Source organism: Eutrigla gurnardus (genome assembly GCF_963514095.1).
Source record: "Eutrigla gurnardus genome assembly, chromosome: 4".
In the NCBI taxonomy this organism is placed as follows: Eukaryota; Metazoa; Chordata; class Actinopteri; order Perciformes; family Triglidae; genus Eutrigla; species Eutrigla gurnardus.
This window is the reverse complement of record NC_139918.1, coordinates 31,449,356-31,464,355: the sequence shown is the minus strand read 5'-3', so window position 1 is coordinate 31,464,355 and position 15,000 is coordinate 31,449,356. Positions and strand designations below refer to the sequence as shown.

At 44.0% G+C, this 15,000-nt stretch overlaps 1 protein-coding gene across 5 annotated transcripts in view; it reads right to left on the bottom strand.

Moving 5' to 3' along the window:
* Nucleotides 1-15,000, bottom strand: part of LOC311011924 (potassium/sodium hyperpolarization-activated cyclic nucleotide-gated channel 2) — a gene marked incomplete at its 5' end in the record, with an annotated part of 33,851 nt that overhangs the window by 1,170 nt on the left and 17,681 nt on the right. Inside the window, 5 exons of one of the 5 annotated variants that reach the window (XM_084007135.1) lie at nt 1-921; nt 983-5,140; nt 5,726-5,890; nt 5,972-6,212; nt 6,366-6,512. The exon at nt 1-921 is cut by the window's left edge and continues 1,170 nt beyond it. In XM_084007135.1, coding sequence (XP_083863261.1) covers nt 4,185-5,140; nt 5,726-5,890; nt 5,972-6,212; nt 6,366-6,512 — 1,509 coding nt within the window. In that variant the 3' untranslated portion in view covers nt 1-921; nt 983-4,184. The remainder of the gene's footprint in view (nt 922-982; nt 5,141-5,725; nt 5,891-5,971; nt 6,213-6,365; nt 6,513-15,000) is intronic. The other 4 variants (XM_084007134.1, XM_084007138.1, XM_084007137.1 and 1 more) reach the window with 4 other exon arrangements.

The following is a 15,000-nucleotide window of genomic DNA, read 5'->3' as shown; positions in this document are numbered from 1 at the left end:
CAGACCAGATTAGTGTGCAACCAACATCAGAGTTTAAAGACCTGTGCAACAATAATGTTTTGAGAAGGTTTTTCCAGCATGTGCACAGGTTGGTTTTTGTTCCCGTATTCATATTGTGCAGGCATGTCCACAGTTTTACCGTTTGTTTTTCCACATTATTATTATATTTTTGGCTCTGTGCAGGAAGCGGGTCAACTAAGCTAACGTCCAGACTGCTGATATCCACCAGAAGCCTGTCAGAGCTCACCCTCTTACTGTAGAAAATGTTTGTTATACAGGAGGTTGTGGTAAAACACAACAGTGTGCCCCACATCTCTGTGTACACATATGTACAGAACATGAAAGTACAGAGTACAGCGCGTATGGTGTTGGAAGGCTCAAACCAACAAAAATGTGCAATTTTTGTGTTTCCCAAATCAGGGAAAATTATATATACTGACATTGTCATTTTTAATTCAGCAATACTAGTCTGCATCTAATGTTTTGATTTTTTTTTAACATATATTGCAAGTTGAAAATAAAAACACATGTTTGCATTTTTACAGGCACATACATACCACAAAAATAGACTATGTGGAAACTAGATATACTAGGCACAAGGTATATACAGTCCATGTGCATGGGGCACATTGCAAAAAACAATACCTAAACAAAATATACTGATAAATCAAAAGACACTTTTACAAACAAAAAAAAGAATACCCTGATTTGCTAACATATCAACACCAAGGCATTCAGTACCTTTAATATCTGGTACAGCGAGAATGAGAGGTTTGGAACTTAGATACTCTCAATAATTGTCAGTCAGTGTCAAACATGTATGAGGGATTTCAATCCCACTTCACAGCAAGGTCCAGAAGAAGAACCGTTAAACAATCGCACTTTGAACCCCCCGTCATCAGGCAAATACAGCGCTATAATCTCACACACACACACACACACACACACACACACACACACACACACACACACACACACACACACACACACACACACACACACACACACACACACACACACACACACACACACACACACACACACACACACATCGACAGTGGCTGGAAGCCAACTGGCTGAACACACATGTGACACAGACACAAAACAGATAACCGACAGGAGTACGTGCTTGTCCGGGGCTGTATCGGCCTCATGCTGAGGGTTGAGACGGTGCTGCTGATGCCTGGTATGCCATCCTTTGAGCGGGAGTGAATTACACTACAGCATCTCACTGGATGGACGCAATGAAAAACAGAGAGACGGTGCCTGATATTGCCTGAAACGTTAGCTCTTTAAACTCTTTTCCTGTCTTGCTCTCACTGACTGTGGACTCGTTCAAATAATATCAGCACAGTCCTTGTAGCAGCTTTATAGGGCAAACTCTGGTATTAGCACAAAGGAATAGGGAGGAGGACCGATTGATTGCACTGGAACGGTAATGAAGCAAAAATCAGATATTGACTTAAATGGACTCGATTCATTCACAATCGTATTGGCATTTTGGCATGTACCTTCCCCGTAGGAAAACAAAGCAATACAAAGTTCCTGTTAGTGATGGAGCAGGTTGCAGCACTGTGACCCAGGAAGGACCATGACGAAGGGTTAGTGCAGGATCAAATGGGAGGTGGAAGTGTGCTCTACATGGACGATGAGCCATATAATGAAGCCCTTGGATAAAAACAATCACTTACAGCTTGTTTGAAGATTTGAACGGCTCCTCAAAGCCATCACAACAAACCAGCAGCAAGCTTTTGTTAATTACAATCTTGAGGGTTATGACTCCGCCCGATAGATCCTTGTTTTTTCTCGGCCAATCAAAATTCAAGGGGAATCTTTCAGCATGGTTAAATCAACAAGTTGATTACGGGAGGATGGAGAAGTCTACATAAATCAATGGAGCGCCACGCTGCAGCGATCAATACATCTCTCTGAAAAGGTAGCGAACCTGAGTGAAATGTCCATCGCATCGATTTAACAGTTTGGCTCCGGATCGATCGCAGCTGGAAAAAAAAGTTGAACGCGGTGTTTGTTTAACACATTGAATCAGCTGCCTGTTTTTCTTTCCCAATTGGATTCACTTTTCGTCCTTTACAGTTTAACCGGATAATGGGCGGAGGAGAAGCGCCGCGCCCGTTTATAGAGAATGGAGCATCAATTTTCATTTTGATTACAAGGTCGAAGTGCAACGCAAGGTGCTTGACTGAATGTCCTCAGTGCTCGCTTTGGACCGAGGAGTTCAAAGTGGTTCTCGTTCACGCTAACCTCAATAAATGAATCCAAACAAGGGGATCCTCTCGTGATAGATCGGGGGGAATGGTGTGGAGGTGTAGGGGGCAACATACAGGTTAGATACAGCAACGTTCTACCCAGAGAAGCATCATCAAACCTAAAAAGATCGCACAGACACTCAGCAACACATACAGCACAAACCCCCTTGCATCATAAAAGCCTCTTTAAATCTCTGTCCCTTTATTTACATGGCAGTTTATATCTGATTAGCTGTCCTCCTTCCAGTATGGCATACATTCAGCAAGAGAAGGCCGTTAGGTTCAACGGGCCCAGAATATTCAGAGCAAATAAAACCAACGCCTCAACCCATCAACAACCGGTTGGTAGCGGATTGAAATGCTGAGACATTCGTGGGAGTTTGGGGTCATATGGGTCACACAGAAACGTCCATATGGAGCTAAGCGTTGTTACAATGGAGGGATTCGTGCCCCACATTGCCCACCCCCCATTTTATCTTACAGTTTAATATCTTCAATTTTTTAAAGTGACGCTTTTGTGGATCTGACTTGCCGAACTCAAAATTTGGGGATTCCCTCCTGTGAAACCAGCTTTAAGCAGTTTGTCCCGTCTGTTTAAACAAAAATGACACTTCATGTCCTCTCATTCCCTCCCAACATTTTTGGTTAACGTAACAACATGGTCACTAGATTACAATACTTCAAGTGAAGCCACAATAGCTGCTGGATTCTTTAAGATTTCACATTAAAAAGAAAACTAAAGTAAAATTTCCTGTACAGCATATGTATAGATATTTATATTCATATATATTTATATATATAGGCGGGGTAGAGTATTGCAGAATTATATTGCATGTGTTAATCAATAAACCTAGACAAAAACAAGCAAGTATACAGTATGGGTTGTTCACAAATGTTTTCCTTTTTCGATAAAGCTCGGATTATTTAACCACCTTTGACTTCAGGGTTACAATCAGTGCGCCGGCCGGACAGCTGACCACCTCCGAGGTGTTTCACGGAAACGGGTCAGCGCCGCCGCCGCCGTCAGCGTGTCAAACCAATCAAGTGTAGAGTGTGTGTGAGTCCATTCTCTGAAATTAGAACCAAAAACGTACCGACAAACTCACGCGCACAAACTTACACCCACATATATACATACACACAAACCAAATATATGGCTTCTAACGTTGAATCAAGGCAGTTAAATAAATGGCATTTTCTTCTATGTTTCTTTTTTTTCTTTTTTTTTTAGTTGATACAGACACAACCAGACTTTGTGTTCAAGCTCAACTTTGGTTTGGGTAGATACAATGAATATAATATCCCTCCGTCCTTTTTTCTATTTACACATCGATGTAAGATCGACCAGCGGTCTAAAACACTATGTTCACTACTATTTAAACAATATGAAGAGCAATGTGTTCTTTTGCTACGACAGCTTATACGGAAAAAATTACACTCAAAACACTTTTAGAACGCTTAAAATGTCATTGTCATTTGACCTCAAGTCCCTGATTTTCATTTTTAAGTCCAGCTCCTGCTAGATTGCATTGCATGGATTCTACACAGTATGCAATAGTTACATAAATCACACTTTTCTTCATATCTTTACAGTAAAGACAGCGATATACAGTAGGTGTTTGGAAGCAGAGTGTAAGGGGTGATACTAAGACTAAAGGTGCTGGCACAGTACACTAGACCAGTTCCACCTTAAGTTATACTAGTTTAATTGTATAGACTCCTCCTAGCCAAAGTGTCTCAAGACTTTGAGTTGCTCTTTTCCTTCTGCTGACACCAGCACACAGTGCATCCAGGTCGAATGACTGGCGGCGCCGGCGGGAGCTGATTGGTCATTCAGCCGGCTGACAGATCAGCTGGACTGACCAAAACAAACAGATTCTCCTACAAAAAAGGCCTCTTTCCTGAACTCTACCAGGGTCACAAGTTGGAAGACAGCCGGGATCTGGCAGAGTCTAGCTCTGGAAGGCTGACAATTGAATCTTTCTTAGGGACTCCAGAGTCCGGAGGTCCCGATCCAGCAGCTGCTGCTGCTACTACTGCCCCCATTCCAGCAGGTCCACCGGGAGGGGCTGTGGAGGCAAAGGCCACCCTTTGCTGAGCTCCTGCCGATCTCCCCACCCCCGAGGGCCCTGGCAGGCTGGGGTGAGGAGGCTGCTGGGGGCCGATGGAGTTGTTGGAGGTGCGGGTGGACGGTGGGGGGCTGGGGGCTGCAGAGACCGCTTGTTGTGTTCCCTCCTGGGGGAGTGAAAGCTGGGAGGCAGACATGGCCCGGGTATCCTGGCTCAAGCTACTTGCGTGAAGGGAGTGGGTGCTCTTGTGTGAGGCGGGCCTGTGGTGGGTCTGTGTGGGGCTGGGTGCGTGATGCTGTACTAGGGACAATTGGGAACCAGAGGGTCCTGCAGTCGCCATGTACTGGAAAGTCCGTCCTGAAGCTGCGAGCGGGCTTTGGACAGGTGGGCTGGAGATCGCAGATCCGAACGCCCCTCCGAGCGTCTGAGGGGGTTGGGACTGAAGAGGAGACATGGAGACGGGGCTGGCCAGGTTCTGCATCACCTGGAACCGTCGCACCATACGAGGTGACTGCAGAGTCCCTGGACCCACCAGGGGACTCGCCATTTGAGGACAGAAGCTCATGGCCACAGCCTGCTGAAGCGTGGCGATGGCGGAGCCTGACTGCGACTGGCCGGGCTGAGCGAAGATACCGCCCATGGACGGCGTCATGGACATGGCCCGCGGCCGCTGCAGGTCCACCAGCTTCACCATCTCACGGTCGTACTTAACTATCTCCTGGATCAGCTCGTTCTCCTGGTTGTTGAAGACCCCGGAGTTGAGATCGTGCTGAACCTTGTGCATCAGGATGGAGTTCTTTTTACCTGCAGGAATAAAAAAAATAATGTCATTAACAAGGACGCGGCCGAGAGGACAGAAAGCGGGAGGATTTGGAAAGGGAGAACAATATGCGTGAGATGTGGCGTGTGATGTCCTTCACACCAGGTACATCCTCTAGCAGAACGAGCCCCGAGGAAAATGGATGTGTCACCCTGTACTCTCATCTACGGTTACAGCCGCTCGTGTCATTTTAAGGGGAACAGCATGGCTCATTTTACTGCCTATTTCAACATTAATATTCTGGACACATTTCCAAAGCACGCTTTTATTTTGTTCTCTGTATATGGGGTTCATTTTGGAGTTAAGTTTAAATTGAAAAACATGTATGCAGAGAACGCAATGCAGATGTTATATAGTGGTAGTTATATGTCTGACTGCTGACTCCCAAAACTATCAGTAGCTGTTTAAACTAGATTATTGTATGTCCTGTTACTGAAAAACATCGCTAATTAATTTGCTCATTTGAAATCTCAATTGGAAAATCCTGGAAAAATGAAGGTGAAATAAAAAATCTGATCAATGTACCCATATGTTAGCCTCTAATCTTATACAGTGGAGGAACTTTTTACCGATGCGGTCCAGACGGTCGATGGCAACGGTTTCGAAGGCGCGTCGCATCATGGGATATTCTTCCAGCACCTCGTTGAAGTGGTCGACAGACAGAGAGTAGAGCCGACAGTAAGTCTCTGCTCGCACGCTGGCTGTTCGCCGACCCCTCGTTAATAAACAGATCTCTGAAAACGTAAAAAAGGACAAAAACTCATCAGAACAAAATGTCACCTGAGACAAAAACAAACGTAGCGTAACGGTCCTACCTCCAAAATAAGAGCCGTCAGAGAGTTTCATAGCCAGAGTGCCCTTCGTAATGACACTGCAGACTCCGTGCTGAATGAAGTACATCTTCTTCCCGATGGTGCCTTCCCTTATGATGTAATCATGCGGCTGGAAAACCTCGAAGCGCAGCTTGGTCAACATGGCCGTCACGAAGTTGGGCTCTGCGTTGGCGAACAGTGGCATGGATGCCACCAGCTTACGACAGTTGAAGTTTACGATTTCCTACGAAAAGACGAAAATATCCATCAAATGTGCAACTGAAGCACAACAAGTCAAGTTTCTCCGTCTGCGTACATGAAGGGTGAGTTCAGGGATTTGAGTTTAAAGTATATGTGATGACAAATGACAAAAACAAAGTACTGTGGGGGGGCTCACCTCTCTGAGGGGCTCACTCAGTTCTCCCAGAATGCTCTCCTCGTCAAACATCTTGCCCTGGTATCTGTGCTCGTAGTAGTCATGGATTTTCTGTCGGAAGTCGGCAGGCAGCTTATGGAAGGACATGTACTGCTCTACTTGTTTGTACTGAGAGAGAGACAGAGAGAGAGAGAGAGAGAGAGAGAGATAATGTTCTGTTAATGTAATGCACACAATCATTCATCCAGCATACTTTTCCCACTGGAACAATGTTCAACACACCATCCCTGTTAAATGCTAAATCTGGTCACATTCTGTGTTTGTCTTATTGTCAAAACCCAGATCCAGAACCAACAATGCATTGATCTCACCAACAAGTACCGTCTGATTCGTCCGTGCCAAAGAGCTCAATTGTTGTCCAAAAACATCAATGAGGCCCACTGTTGCTGTTGGTGACACGTTCCTTCATTATGCTGAAAATGGGCACAGCAGGTTATGTGAGCTTGATCCCAGAATCATGTCCTGCTGCTGTGAAATCCTCACCCAAGAACCAAACGTGTATTTCTCAACAAAACAGACCCAACTAATGCATTATTTACTCCATTTACTAAAAATGACAGTTTCCTAGTAATGATTTAGCTTTTTAATAGAATATTATATATAATATATTGTATATATACATATGAGCTATACATAGGGTAAATAAAGCATTGAGAAAAATTAAATACATTGTTGGTTTGGCCTTTTTATGGAATTTGACATATATACAGTATATATATATAAAGAGATATGGATAAAGATAATGTGACAGACCAACCTTGGAAGAACACTTGTAAGGGAACACTTAGTTACACATGTTTTAAAGCTAAGGGATCAAATCTCTACACATTAATGTTCATACACAGCATGAATTACATTTCACAGGCAGCGGAGATCGGCCAGCTGAGAAGCACAGCGACATCTTTGTTGTGACAGTAAGTGCTTTAGGAACTACACTGACATGTACTCTCAGTCAGCGATCTAATGCAACGGCCTGGCAGTAAATCTAAACTTCATTAAGGTAACGATGTTCAGTTTGCATTGAAACTGTTTTAGGGAGCTGTATGATTCACTTTTATGGTTATAAATTGGAGGCTGTAATTCATAGTGCCGTTGAATTGTATTGCATTATCCTCTGAGGTTTTTCCAATATTTTATTCTTGGGGGGACAACATATTACAGCATAATCAACTTTTCTCATTGTAGGCAATACAATTATACAGCCTCCACAATGATGCAGCTTATCAATGAGAATAAACAAGGTGTGTTTCTGAGGACGCTCAACAGCCTTTTACCTGGATTTCTTCCAGCGAGTCAACAAACCAATCACAAAACAGTCCGAGCACATGCCCTTCAGCTGACAACGGAAATGAACACACTCACCCCCTTTGATCAATGCTTCCTAGAAGTTAATCAATGCAAGATCAATAGAAAGTGAAGGGTCTGACGTGGCAACAACACAAACAATCACCTCCTATTGTTGAGATATGCTAATCACAATCCATCCAACAACGTGGCCACGGAGGAGTGATGCATGGGGCGGCGAACAGAACGCACGGCAAACTGCTGAGAGAAAAAACATTTTCTCCTCGTACTCAGGCTGTCAGACATGCACTTCAGCCGAGCTCAGACAGAAAGCCTAACAAGACGCAAAGCTCCACCCTGCACCCATAAAGCTGTCAAAAAACACACTGTTGGGAGGCAAAGAAAGCTCAGTGCAGTCCCAACTTCCAGGGAGGAAAGTCATCGTCCAAACGCCTCGATCCCATCGCTCCCAAAATGTGCAGTGGATGAACAAAAACAAGAGAAAAGTCCGCTGGCATCAAATGTCATGTCCTGTCTGAGGGGGGGGGGGGCTAATAAAGAAAGGCGGTGTGGCAAATTATGGCAAGATTATGTAATTTCAATGTTTTGAAAGGGTCAGTTAAACTGATTACAATAATGTAAATACACAAAGGGAAATGTAAGAACAACAATTACATGAAATCATTCTCAACTTGCACAAACTTTAATTTTTTTTTTTACATGAATCAGTTTATTTGAAGTTTTTTCGGCAGGTTTGCATTAGAGGTAGTGAGACGGCCCGCTCCCGGAAGGTGCCGGTTCCTCTTCATATTGCATCAGCAGCCAGTAATTCTGTCTGAGCCCCCCGGAGCGAAACAATGAGGTCCACCTGCTCACACGCTAAAAGCTCTGGATCCTCAAAGGCAACAGATAAACACCTAAATTGGAAATTGTTTGTACTCTGAGACAGACAGACTGGCTCCCCGTTTCCAAAAGAGATTGGGCAAACAACGATTTGTCTTTGCACATAAGTGAAAACTTGTGTACACATGGAGAATCCTGCAGCACAGGCCAATGAAATCCTCGCCTTCCTGCCAGCAGCACACTAACTCACAGCAAAAAGCTATAATGTCATTCCAGCGGATATTGTTTTTGTACCAGAAACTAAACGGACCTGTGAGTACTATTTCATATAACTAGGGTCACATTAGCAACAGCAACTAAATCATCTCACTGACTTACAGTATTTACAGTGCAGTCAGAAAATATCACATTTTGTTTTTTTGACTTGAAGCGATACCTCAGAGCTGAAAGCTTTAATCTAAGTGTGCACACTGGAATTGTGTTGTTTTTTTATTTATGTGCAGCGATGCCGGAGGAAGAAAGTGACACGTTAACACAAACTTGAATGAGGTCTTCATAGTTCATATTTCGGGTGCAAATCTTTCAGTGGCCGGCTGAACTTTATGACCCGGAGACATCAGCAGACGCTTGGCATCGTCCCGGTGGCGCTCTGCCAGGTTTGTACTCCTCCGTTCCTGCTTATTTCAGGCACTTTTAAAGTTCAGCCGGTCTGCAGTAAAACAAACACGTACTCTGGATTGAGGCGTGTTTGGGAATATTATCCATTGTGCAGAAATTGTGCTGTTATGAATAGTTTAAGCTTTAGCGTTTAAGGTTTAAGGAGACACAATATCTGTAAAGGTTTTTTTTTTTTTACATTAAACACTCATGTTGCCCTCAGGCAGCCTGTTTGCTTTTGATGAATAAACACATTAATAATAATACATTTGTTTTATTAGTCCATGGATTTCAAACTGCAACCGTTTGGTCCGCAAGAAAAGTTTCCCTGATTGATTCGTAATAACTTTGTGATAACTTTGCAGATCTCTTGACTCCCCTCCGACTTTTTATGTTGTCCAACTTTATAACCAAATACATGCAAAACGAGTGACACCTCCCAGAGCTGCAAGCAAGGCTAGCTGTGTGATCACCTCCCCTGAAAACCGTAGAATCTAATCCAAGCGTCTCCATCTAAACCCACCACATGCTGTTTCTGGATGGGGCAAGGAAAGAAAGGTAGTGTCACCCGCTCCTTCAGCCATATAACATAATCACCAAACGTGCAAAATCTGAATTATTCAGCATGAATGGAAGGTAATGTCTCGGGGCGCGGCGGCAGCTGCACGGATCCCTCTGATGGAGTTACACAACACATTGTCTCACCTGCATGAGTGACTCTGTTCTCTGACATCTGCAGATGGAGAGTGGCCCGAAGAGATGACCCCGAGTCACAACTCTTTACCCGACGTGTCAAAGCTAATGCTGCGGCCGGTGAGCCTTTCCATAGGATGGAAGATGATTGTGAACAAAGACCTTACAACACTATAAAACATACACTTCAGTGGGGCGGTCGACACACACCACGCTGCGTTGTGACTCGGCTACGTCTGAGTGAGTGAGGCAGCAAAAGGCAGCCCTGATTGAACAAAGATGGTGGCATTTAATGTCCCGACTTTAAGAGCCATGTCACAATGCGGCGTATCGATCGCTGCCAGGCCGACCTGAAATCTCTCCGGTGCCACAGAGGAGAGCATTTGGCCGGTGCGTCACAGCACCCACAGGGGGATTGACAAACCCCCAAATGAGGGTAAGATGACGTCCATTTTCTGTGTCACTTTGATCACGGTGGAAAACGGCAGCAAAAAGGCTCCACTGACATTTTGTCTTCTACACGGCTGCTTTCAGGAACTCCGCATTTAGTGATATTCAGATGGGAATTTATGGAGAGTTTTGACTTTGATTGTATTTTTCCACTTTTAAACCCATGAACTGCTGACCATCAGCGCTGTATCGCTTCCCTCTCCTTCTTTGTTTCCTTTCTCTTCCCTTTGTCTCGTTTCCTTCCCGTTCCTTCTTTGTTTCCTTCCCTTTCCTTCTTTGTTTCCTTTCTCTTCTCTTTGTCTCGTTTCCTTCCCTCTCCTTCTTTGTTTCCTTTCTCTTCCCTTTGTCTCGTTTCCTTCCCTTTCCTTCTTTGTTTCCTTTCTCTTCCCTTTGTCTCGTTTCCTTCCCTTTCCTTCTTTGTTTCCTTTCTCTTCCCTTTGTCTCGTTTCCTTCCCTTTCCTTCTTTGTTTCCTTTCTCTTCCCTTTGTCTCGTTTCCTTCCCTCTCCTTCTTTGTTTCCTTTCTCTTCCCTTTGTCTTGTTTCCTTCCCTCTCCTTCTTTGTTTCCTTTCTCTTCCCTTTGTCTCGTTTCCTTTCCTCTCCTTCTTTGTTTCCTTTCTCTTCCCTTTGTCTCGTTTCCTTCCCTCTCCTTCTTTGTTTCCTTTCTCTTCCCTTTGTCTCATTTCCTTCCCTTTCCTTCTTTGTTTCCTTTCTCTTCTCTTTGTCTCGTTTCCTTCCCTCTCCTTCTTTGTTTCCTTTCTCTTCCCTTTGTCTCGTTTCCTTCCCTTTCCTTCTTTGTTTCCTTTCTCTTCCCTTTGTCTCGTTTCCTTTCCTCTCCTTCTTTGTTTCCTTTCTCTTCCCTTTGTCTCGTTTCCTTCCCTCTCCTTCTTTGTTTCCTTTCTCTTCCCTTTGTCTCATTTCCTTCCCTTTCCTTCTTTGTTTCCTTTCTCTTCTCTTTGTCTCGTTTCCTTCCCTCTCCTTCTTTGTTTCCTTTCTCTTCCCTTTGTCTCGTTTCCTTCCCTTTCCTTCTTTGTTTCCTTTCTCTTCCCTTTGTCTCGTTTCCTTCCCTTTCCTTCTTTGTTTCCTTTCTCTTCCCTTTGTCTCGTTTCCTTCCCTGTTTCCTTTCTCTTCCCTTTGTCTCGTTTCCTTCCCTTTCCTTCTTTGTTTCCTTTCTCTTCCCTTTGTCTCGTTTCCTTCCCTTTCCTTCTTTGTTTCCTTTCTCTTCCCTTTGTCTCGTTTCCTTCCCTGTTTCCTTTCTCTTCCCTTTGTCTCGTTTCCTTCCCTTTCCTTCTTTGTTTCCTTTCTCTTCCCTTTGTCTCGTGTCCTTCCCTCTCCTTCTTTGTTTCCTTTCTCTTCCCTTTGTCTCGTTTCCTTCATTTACATTTACATTTACATTTAGGTCATTTAGCAGACGCTTTTGTCCAAAGCGACTTACAATAAGTACATTTGTCAAAAGAAGGAAACAAAGAAACCACGACGTATCATTGCCGATGCAGTAAGAGCTAAAAATAGAACAAGTGTTAGGTCCTCATCTGAGTAAAGTAGTACTTCAAGAGTAACAGTGCTACGATCCGAGTTTTTTTTTTTTTTTTTTTTTTTTGCGGGTGGGGGGGGGGGGGGGGGGGGGTCGAGGGAGGGTGTTAGTGGGTCATGCTATGTAGAGTCGAGGTGAAGTCTCGACTCTTTCCTTCTTTGTTTCCTTTCTCTTCCCTTTGTCTCGTTTCCTTCCCTTTCCTTCTTTGTTTCCTTTCTCTTCCCTTTTTCTCGTTTCCTTCCCTTTCCTTCTTTGTTTCCTTTCTCTTCCCTTTGTCTCGTTTCCTTCCCTTTCCTTCTTTGTTTCCTTTCTCTTCCCTTTGTCTCGTTTCCTTCCCTTTCCTTCTTTGTTTCCTTTCTCTTCCCTTTGTCTCGTTTCCTTCCCTTTCCTTCTTTGTTTCCTTTCTCTTCCCTTTGTCTCGTTTCCTTCCCTTTCCTTCTTTGTTTCCTTTCTCTTCCCTTTGTCTCGTTTCCTTCCCTTTCCTTCTTTGTTTCCTTTCTCTTCCCTTTGTCTCGTTTCCTTCCCTGTTTCCTTTCTCTTCCCTTTGTCTCGTTTCCTTCCCTTTCCTTCTTTGTTTCCTTTTTCTTCCCTTTGTCTCGTTTCCTTCCCTTTCCTTCTTTGTTTCCTTTGTCTTCCCTTTGTCTCGTTTCCTTCCCTTTCCTTCTTTGTTTCCTTTGTCTTCCCTTTGTCTCGTTTCCTTCCCTCTCCTTCTTTGTTTCCTTTCTCTTCCCTTTGTCTCGTTTCCTTCCCTCTCCTTCTTTGTTTCCTTTCTCTTCCCTTTGTCTCGTTTCCTTCCCTTTCCTTCTTTGTTTCCTTTCTCTTCCCTTTGTCTCGTTTCCTTCCCTCTCCTTCTTTGTTTCCTTTCTCTTCCCTTTGTCTCGTTTCCTTCCCTCTCCTTCTTTGTTTCCTTTCTCTTCCCTTTGTCTCGTTTCCTTCCCTCTCCTTCTTTGTTTCCTTTCTCTTCCCTTTGTCTCGTTTCCTTCCCTTTCCTTCTTTGTTTCCTTTCTCTTCCCTTTGTCTCCTTTCCTTCCCTCTCCTTCTTTGTTTCCTTTCTCTTCCCTTTGTCTCGTTTCCTTCCCTTTCCTTCTTTGTTTCCTTTCTCTTCCCTTTGTCTCGTTTCCTTCCCTCTCCTTCTTTGTTTCCTTTCTCTTCCCTTTGTCTCGTTTCCTTCCCTCTCCTTCTTTGTTTCCTTTCTCTTCCCTTTGTCTCGTTTCCTTCCCTTTCCTTCTTTGTTTCCTTTCTCTTCCCTTTGTCTCGTTTCCTTCCCTTTCCTTCTTTGTTTCCTTTCTCTTCCCTTTGTCTCGTTTCCTTCCCTTTCCTTCTTTGTTTCCTTTCTCTTCCCTTTGTCTCGTTTCCTTCCCTCTCCTTCTTTGTTTCCTTTCTCTTCCCTTTGTCTCGTTTCCTTCCCTTTCCTTCTTTGTTTCCTTTCTCTTCCCTTTGTCTCGTTTCCTTCCCTCTCCTTCTTTGTTTCCTTTCTCTTCCCTTTGTCTTGTTTCCTTCCCTTTCCTTCTTTGTTTCCTTTCTCTTCCCTTTGTCTCGTTTCCTTCCCTCTCCTTCTTTGTTTCCTTTCTCTTCCCTTTGTCTCGTTTCCTTCCCTCTCCTTCTTTGTTTCCTTTCTCTTCCCTTTGTCTCGTTTCCTTCCCTTTTCTTCTTTGTTTCCTTTCTCTTCCCTTTGTCTCGTTTCCTTCCCTCTCCTTCTTTGTTTCCTTTCTCTTCCCTTTGTCTCGTTTCCTTCCCTCTCCTTCTTTGTTTCCTTTCTCTTCCCTTTGTCTCGTTTCCTTCCCTTTCCTTCTTTGTTTCCTTTCTCTTCCCTTTGTCTTGTTTCCTTCCCTTTCCTTCTTTGTTTCCTTTCTCTTCCCTTTGTCTCGTTTCCTTCCCTCTCCTTCTTTGTTTCCTTTCTCTTCCCTTTGTCTCGTTTCCTTCCCTCTCCTTCTTTGTTTCCTTTCTCTTCCCTTTGTCTCGTTTCCTTTTCCTTCTTTGTTTCCTTTCTCTTCCCTTTGTCTCGTTTCCTTCCCTTTCCTTCCTCGTCTCCATCCTTTCCTTGCCTTCCTTACCTCCCTCTTTCCTCTGCTCCTGCCCGTTCATCCCACCATCTCTCTCTCCGATGGAAATTCTAATTCGAGTTCATCCCAAAGTATAATTCATTCACTTAATTCCCTGCTAAATCGCCTCGTTATATTACGCAGCACATTCAGCAAAGAGAAGGAGAATCAGATAGTGTAAGTCTCCTTAATTCAAAGATGTGTACACAGGGAGGAACAACACACTGTGGGGTCTCACACAGTACAAAGTCTCATTCAATGAAATGAGACTTCTATGGAAACAGATATTCCTACAATTCAGTCAAAGGGAGCGACGACCAAAGGAGTCCCGCTGATAAGGCTTTTGCTCATCAGACACACTTTCTACCAGAGTAGTGAGTATCATTTTCCGCGGCTAAAGGGAAGACGTTCTTGTAGACGATGGCGGGAGAATTTCTCTGGCCACTATCTTTGCAAAGTCAGCCCGGTTCTGGATAATTGGAGCGATCAGTGACAAGCAGTCTGGCTAAGAGAGAAGACAGATAACTGTTGGTGGCAGCGACACGGAGACAAGGACGTGGAGGAGCAGGGAGAAGCTAGAAAACAATCTTATATTCTGTCTTGTGCCACATCATGGCAGACAGATCAGACTGATGTCTGCTGTCGGTATCGCTGACTGGGATTAGTCTCTACAACTACAAGCGAGGGGAGCCGATTCAACAACACCGCGTCAGGCCATCAAGAGCTGACTATTAAAGTTATATGACTAGTCTTCTGTCTGCTGCATGTCTGAATGGAAAAGCCTGATGCAAAGGGAAGCCTGATTATCTCAAATGGATGTTGTTTAAATTGAATGTGTGCCATTCAGACATGTTGATAGTATGAGAGCACCGGTGTAAGAAAGGCATTTATTTATGGATGAATGTAATCCAGCTGCTCCACTTTCAGGGTCCTGGCTGTGCATGCTGACTGGTTAACCTTGTTGATATCATATGTGCTCTTCCTGCTATCACAGGGGAAATGTCTGCTGTGGAAAAACATCTTCCATTTGTGAAATCTTCCCGACCGATTTTATTAGCAATTCATGAAAAAAATATGGTGTCACATTTTCTAAAG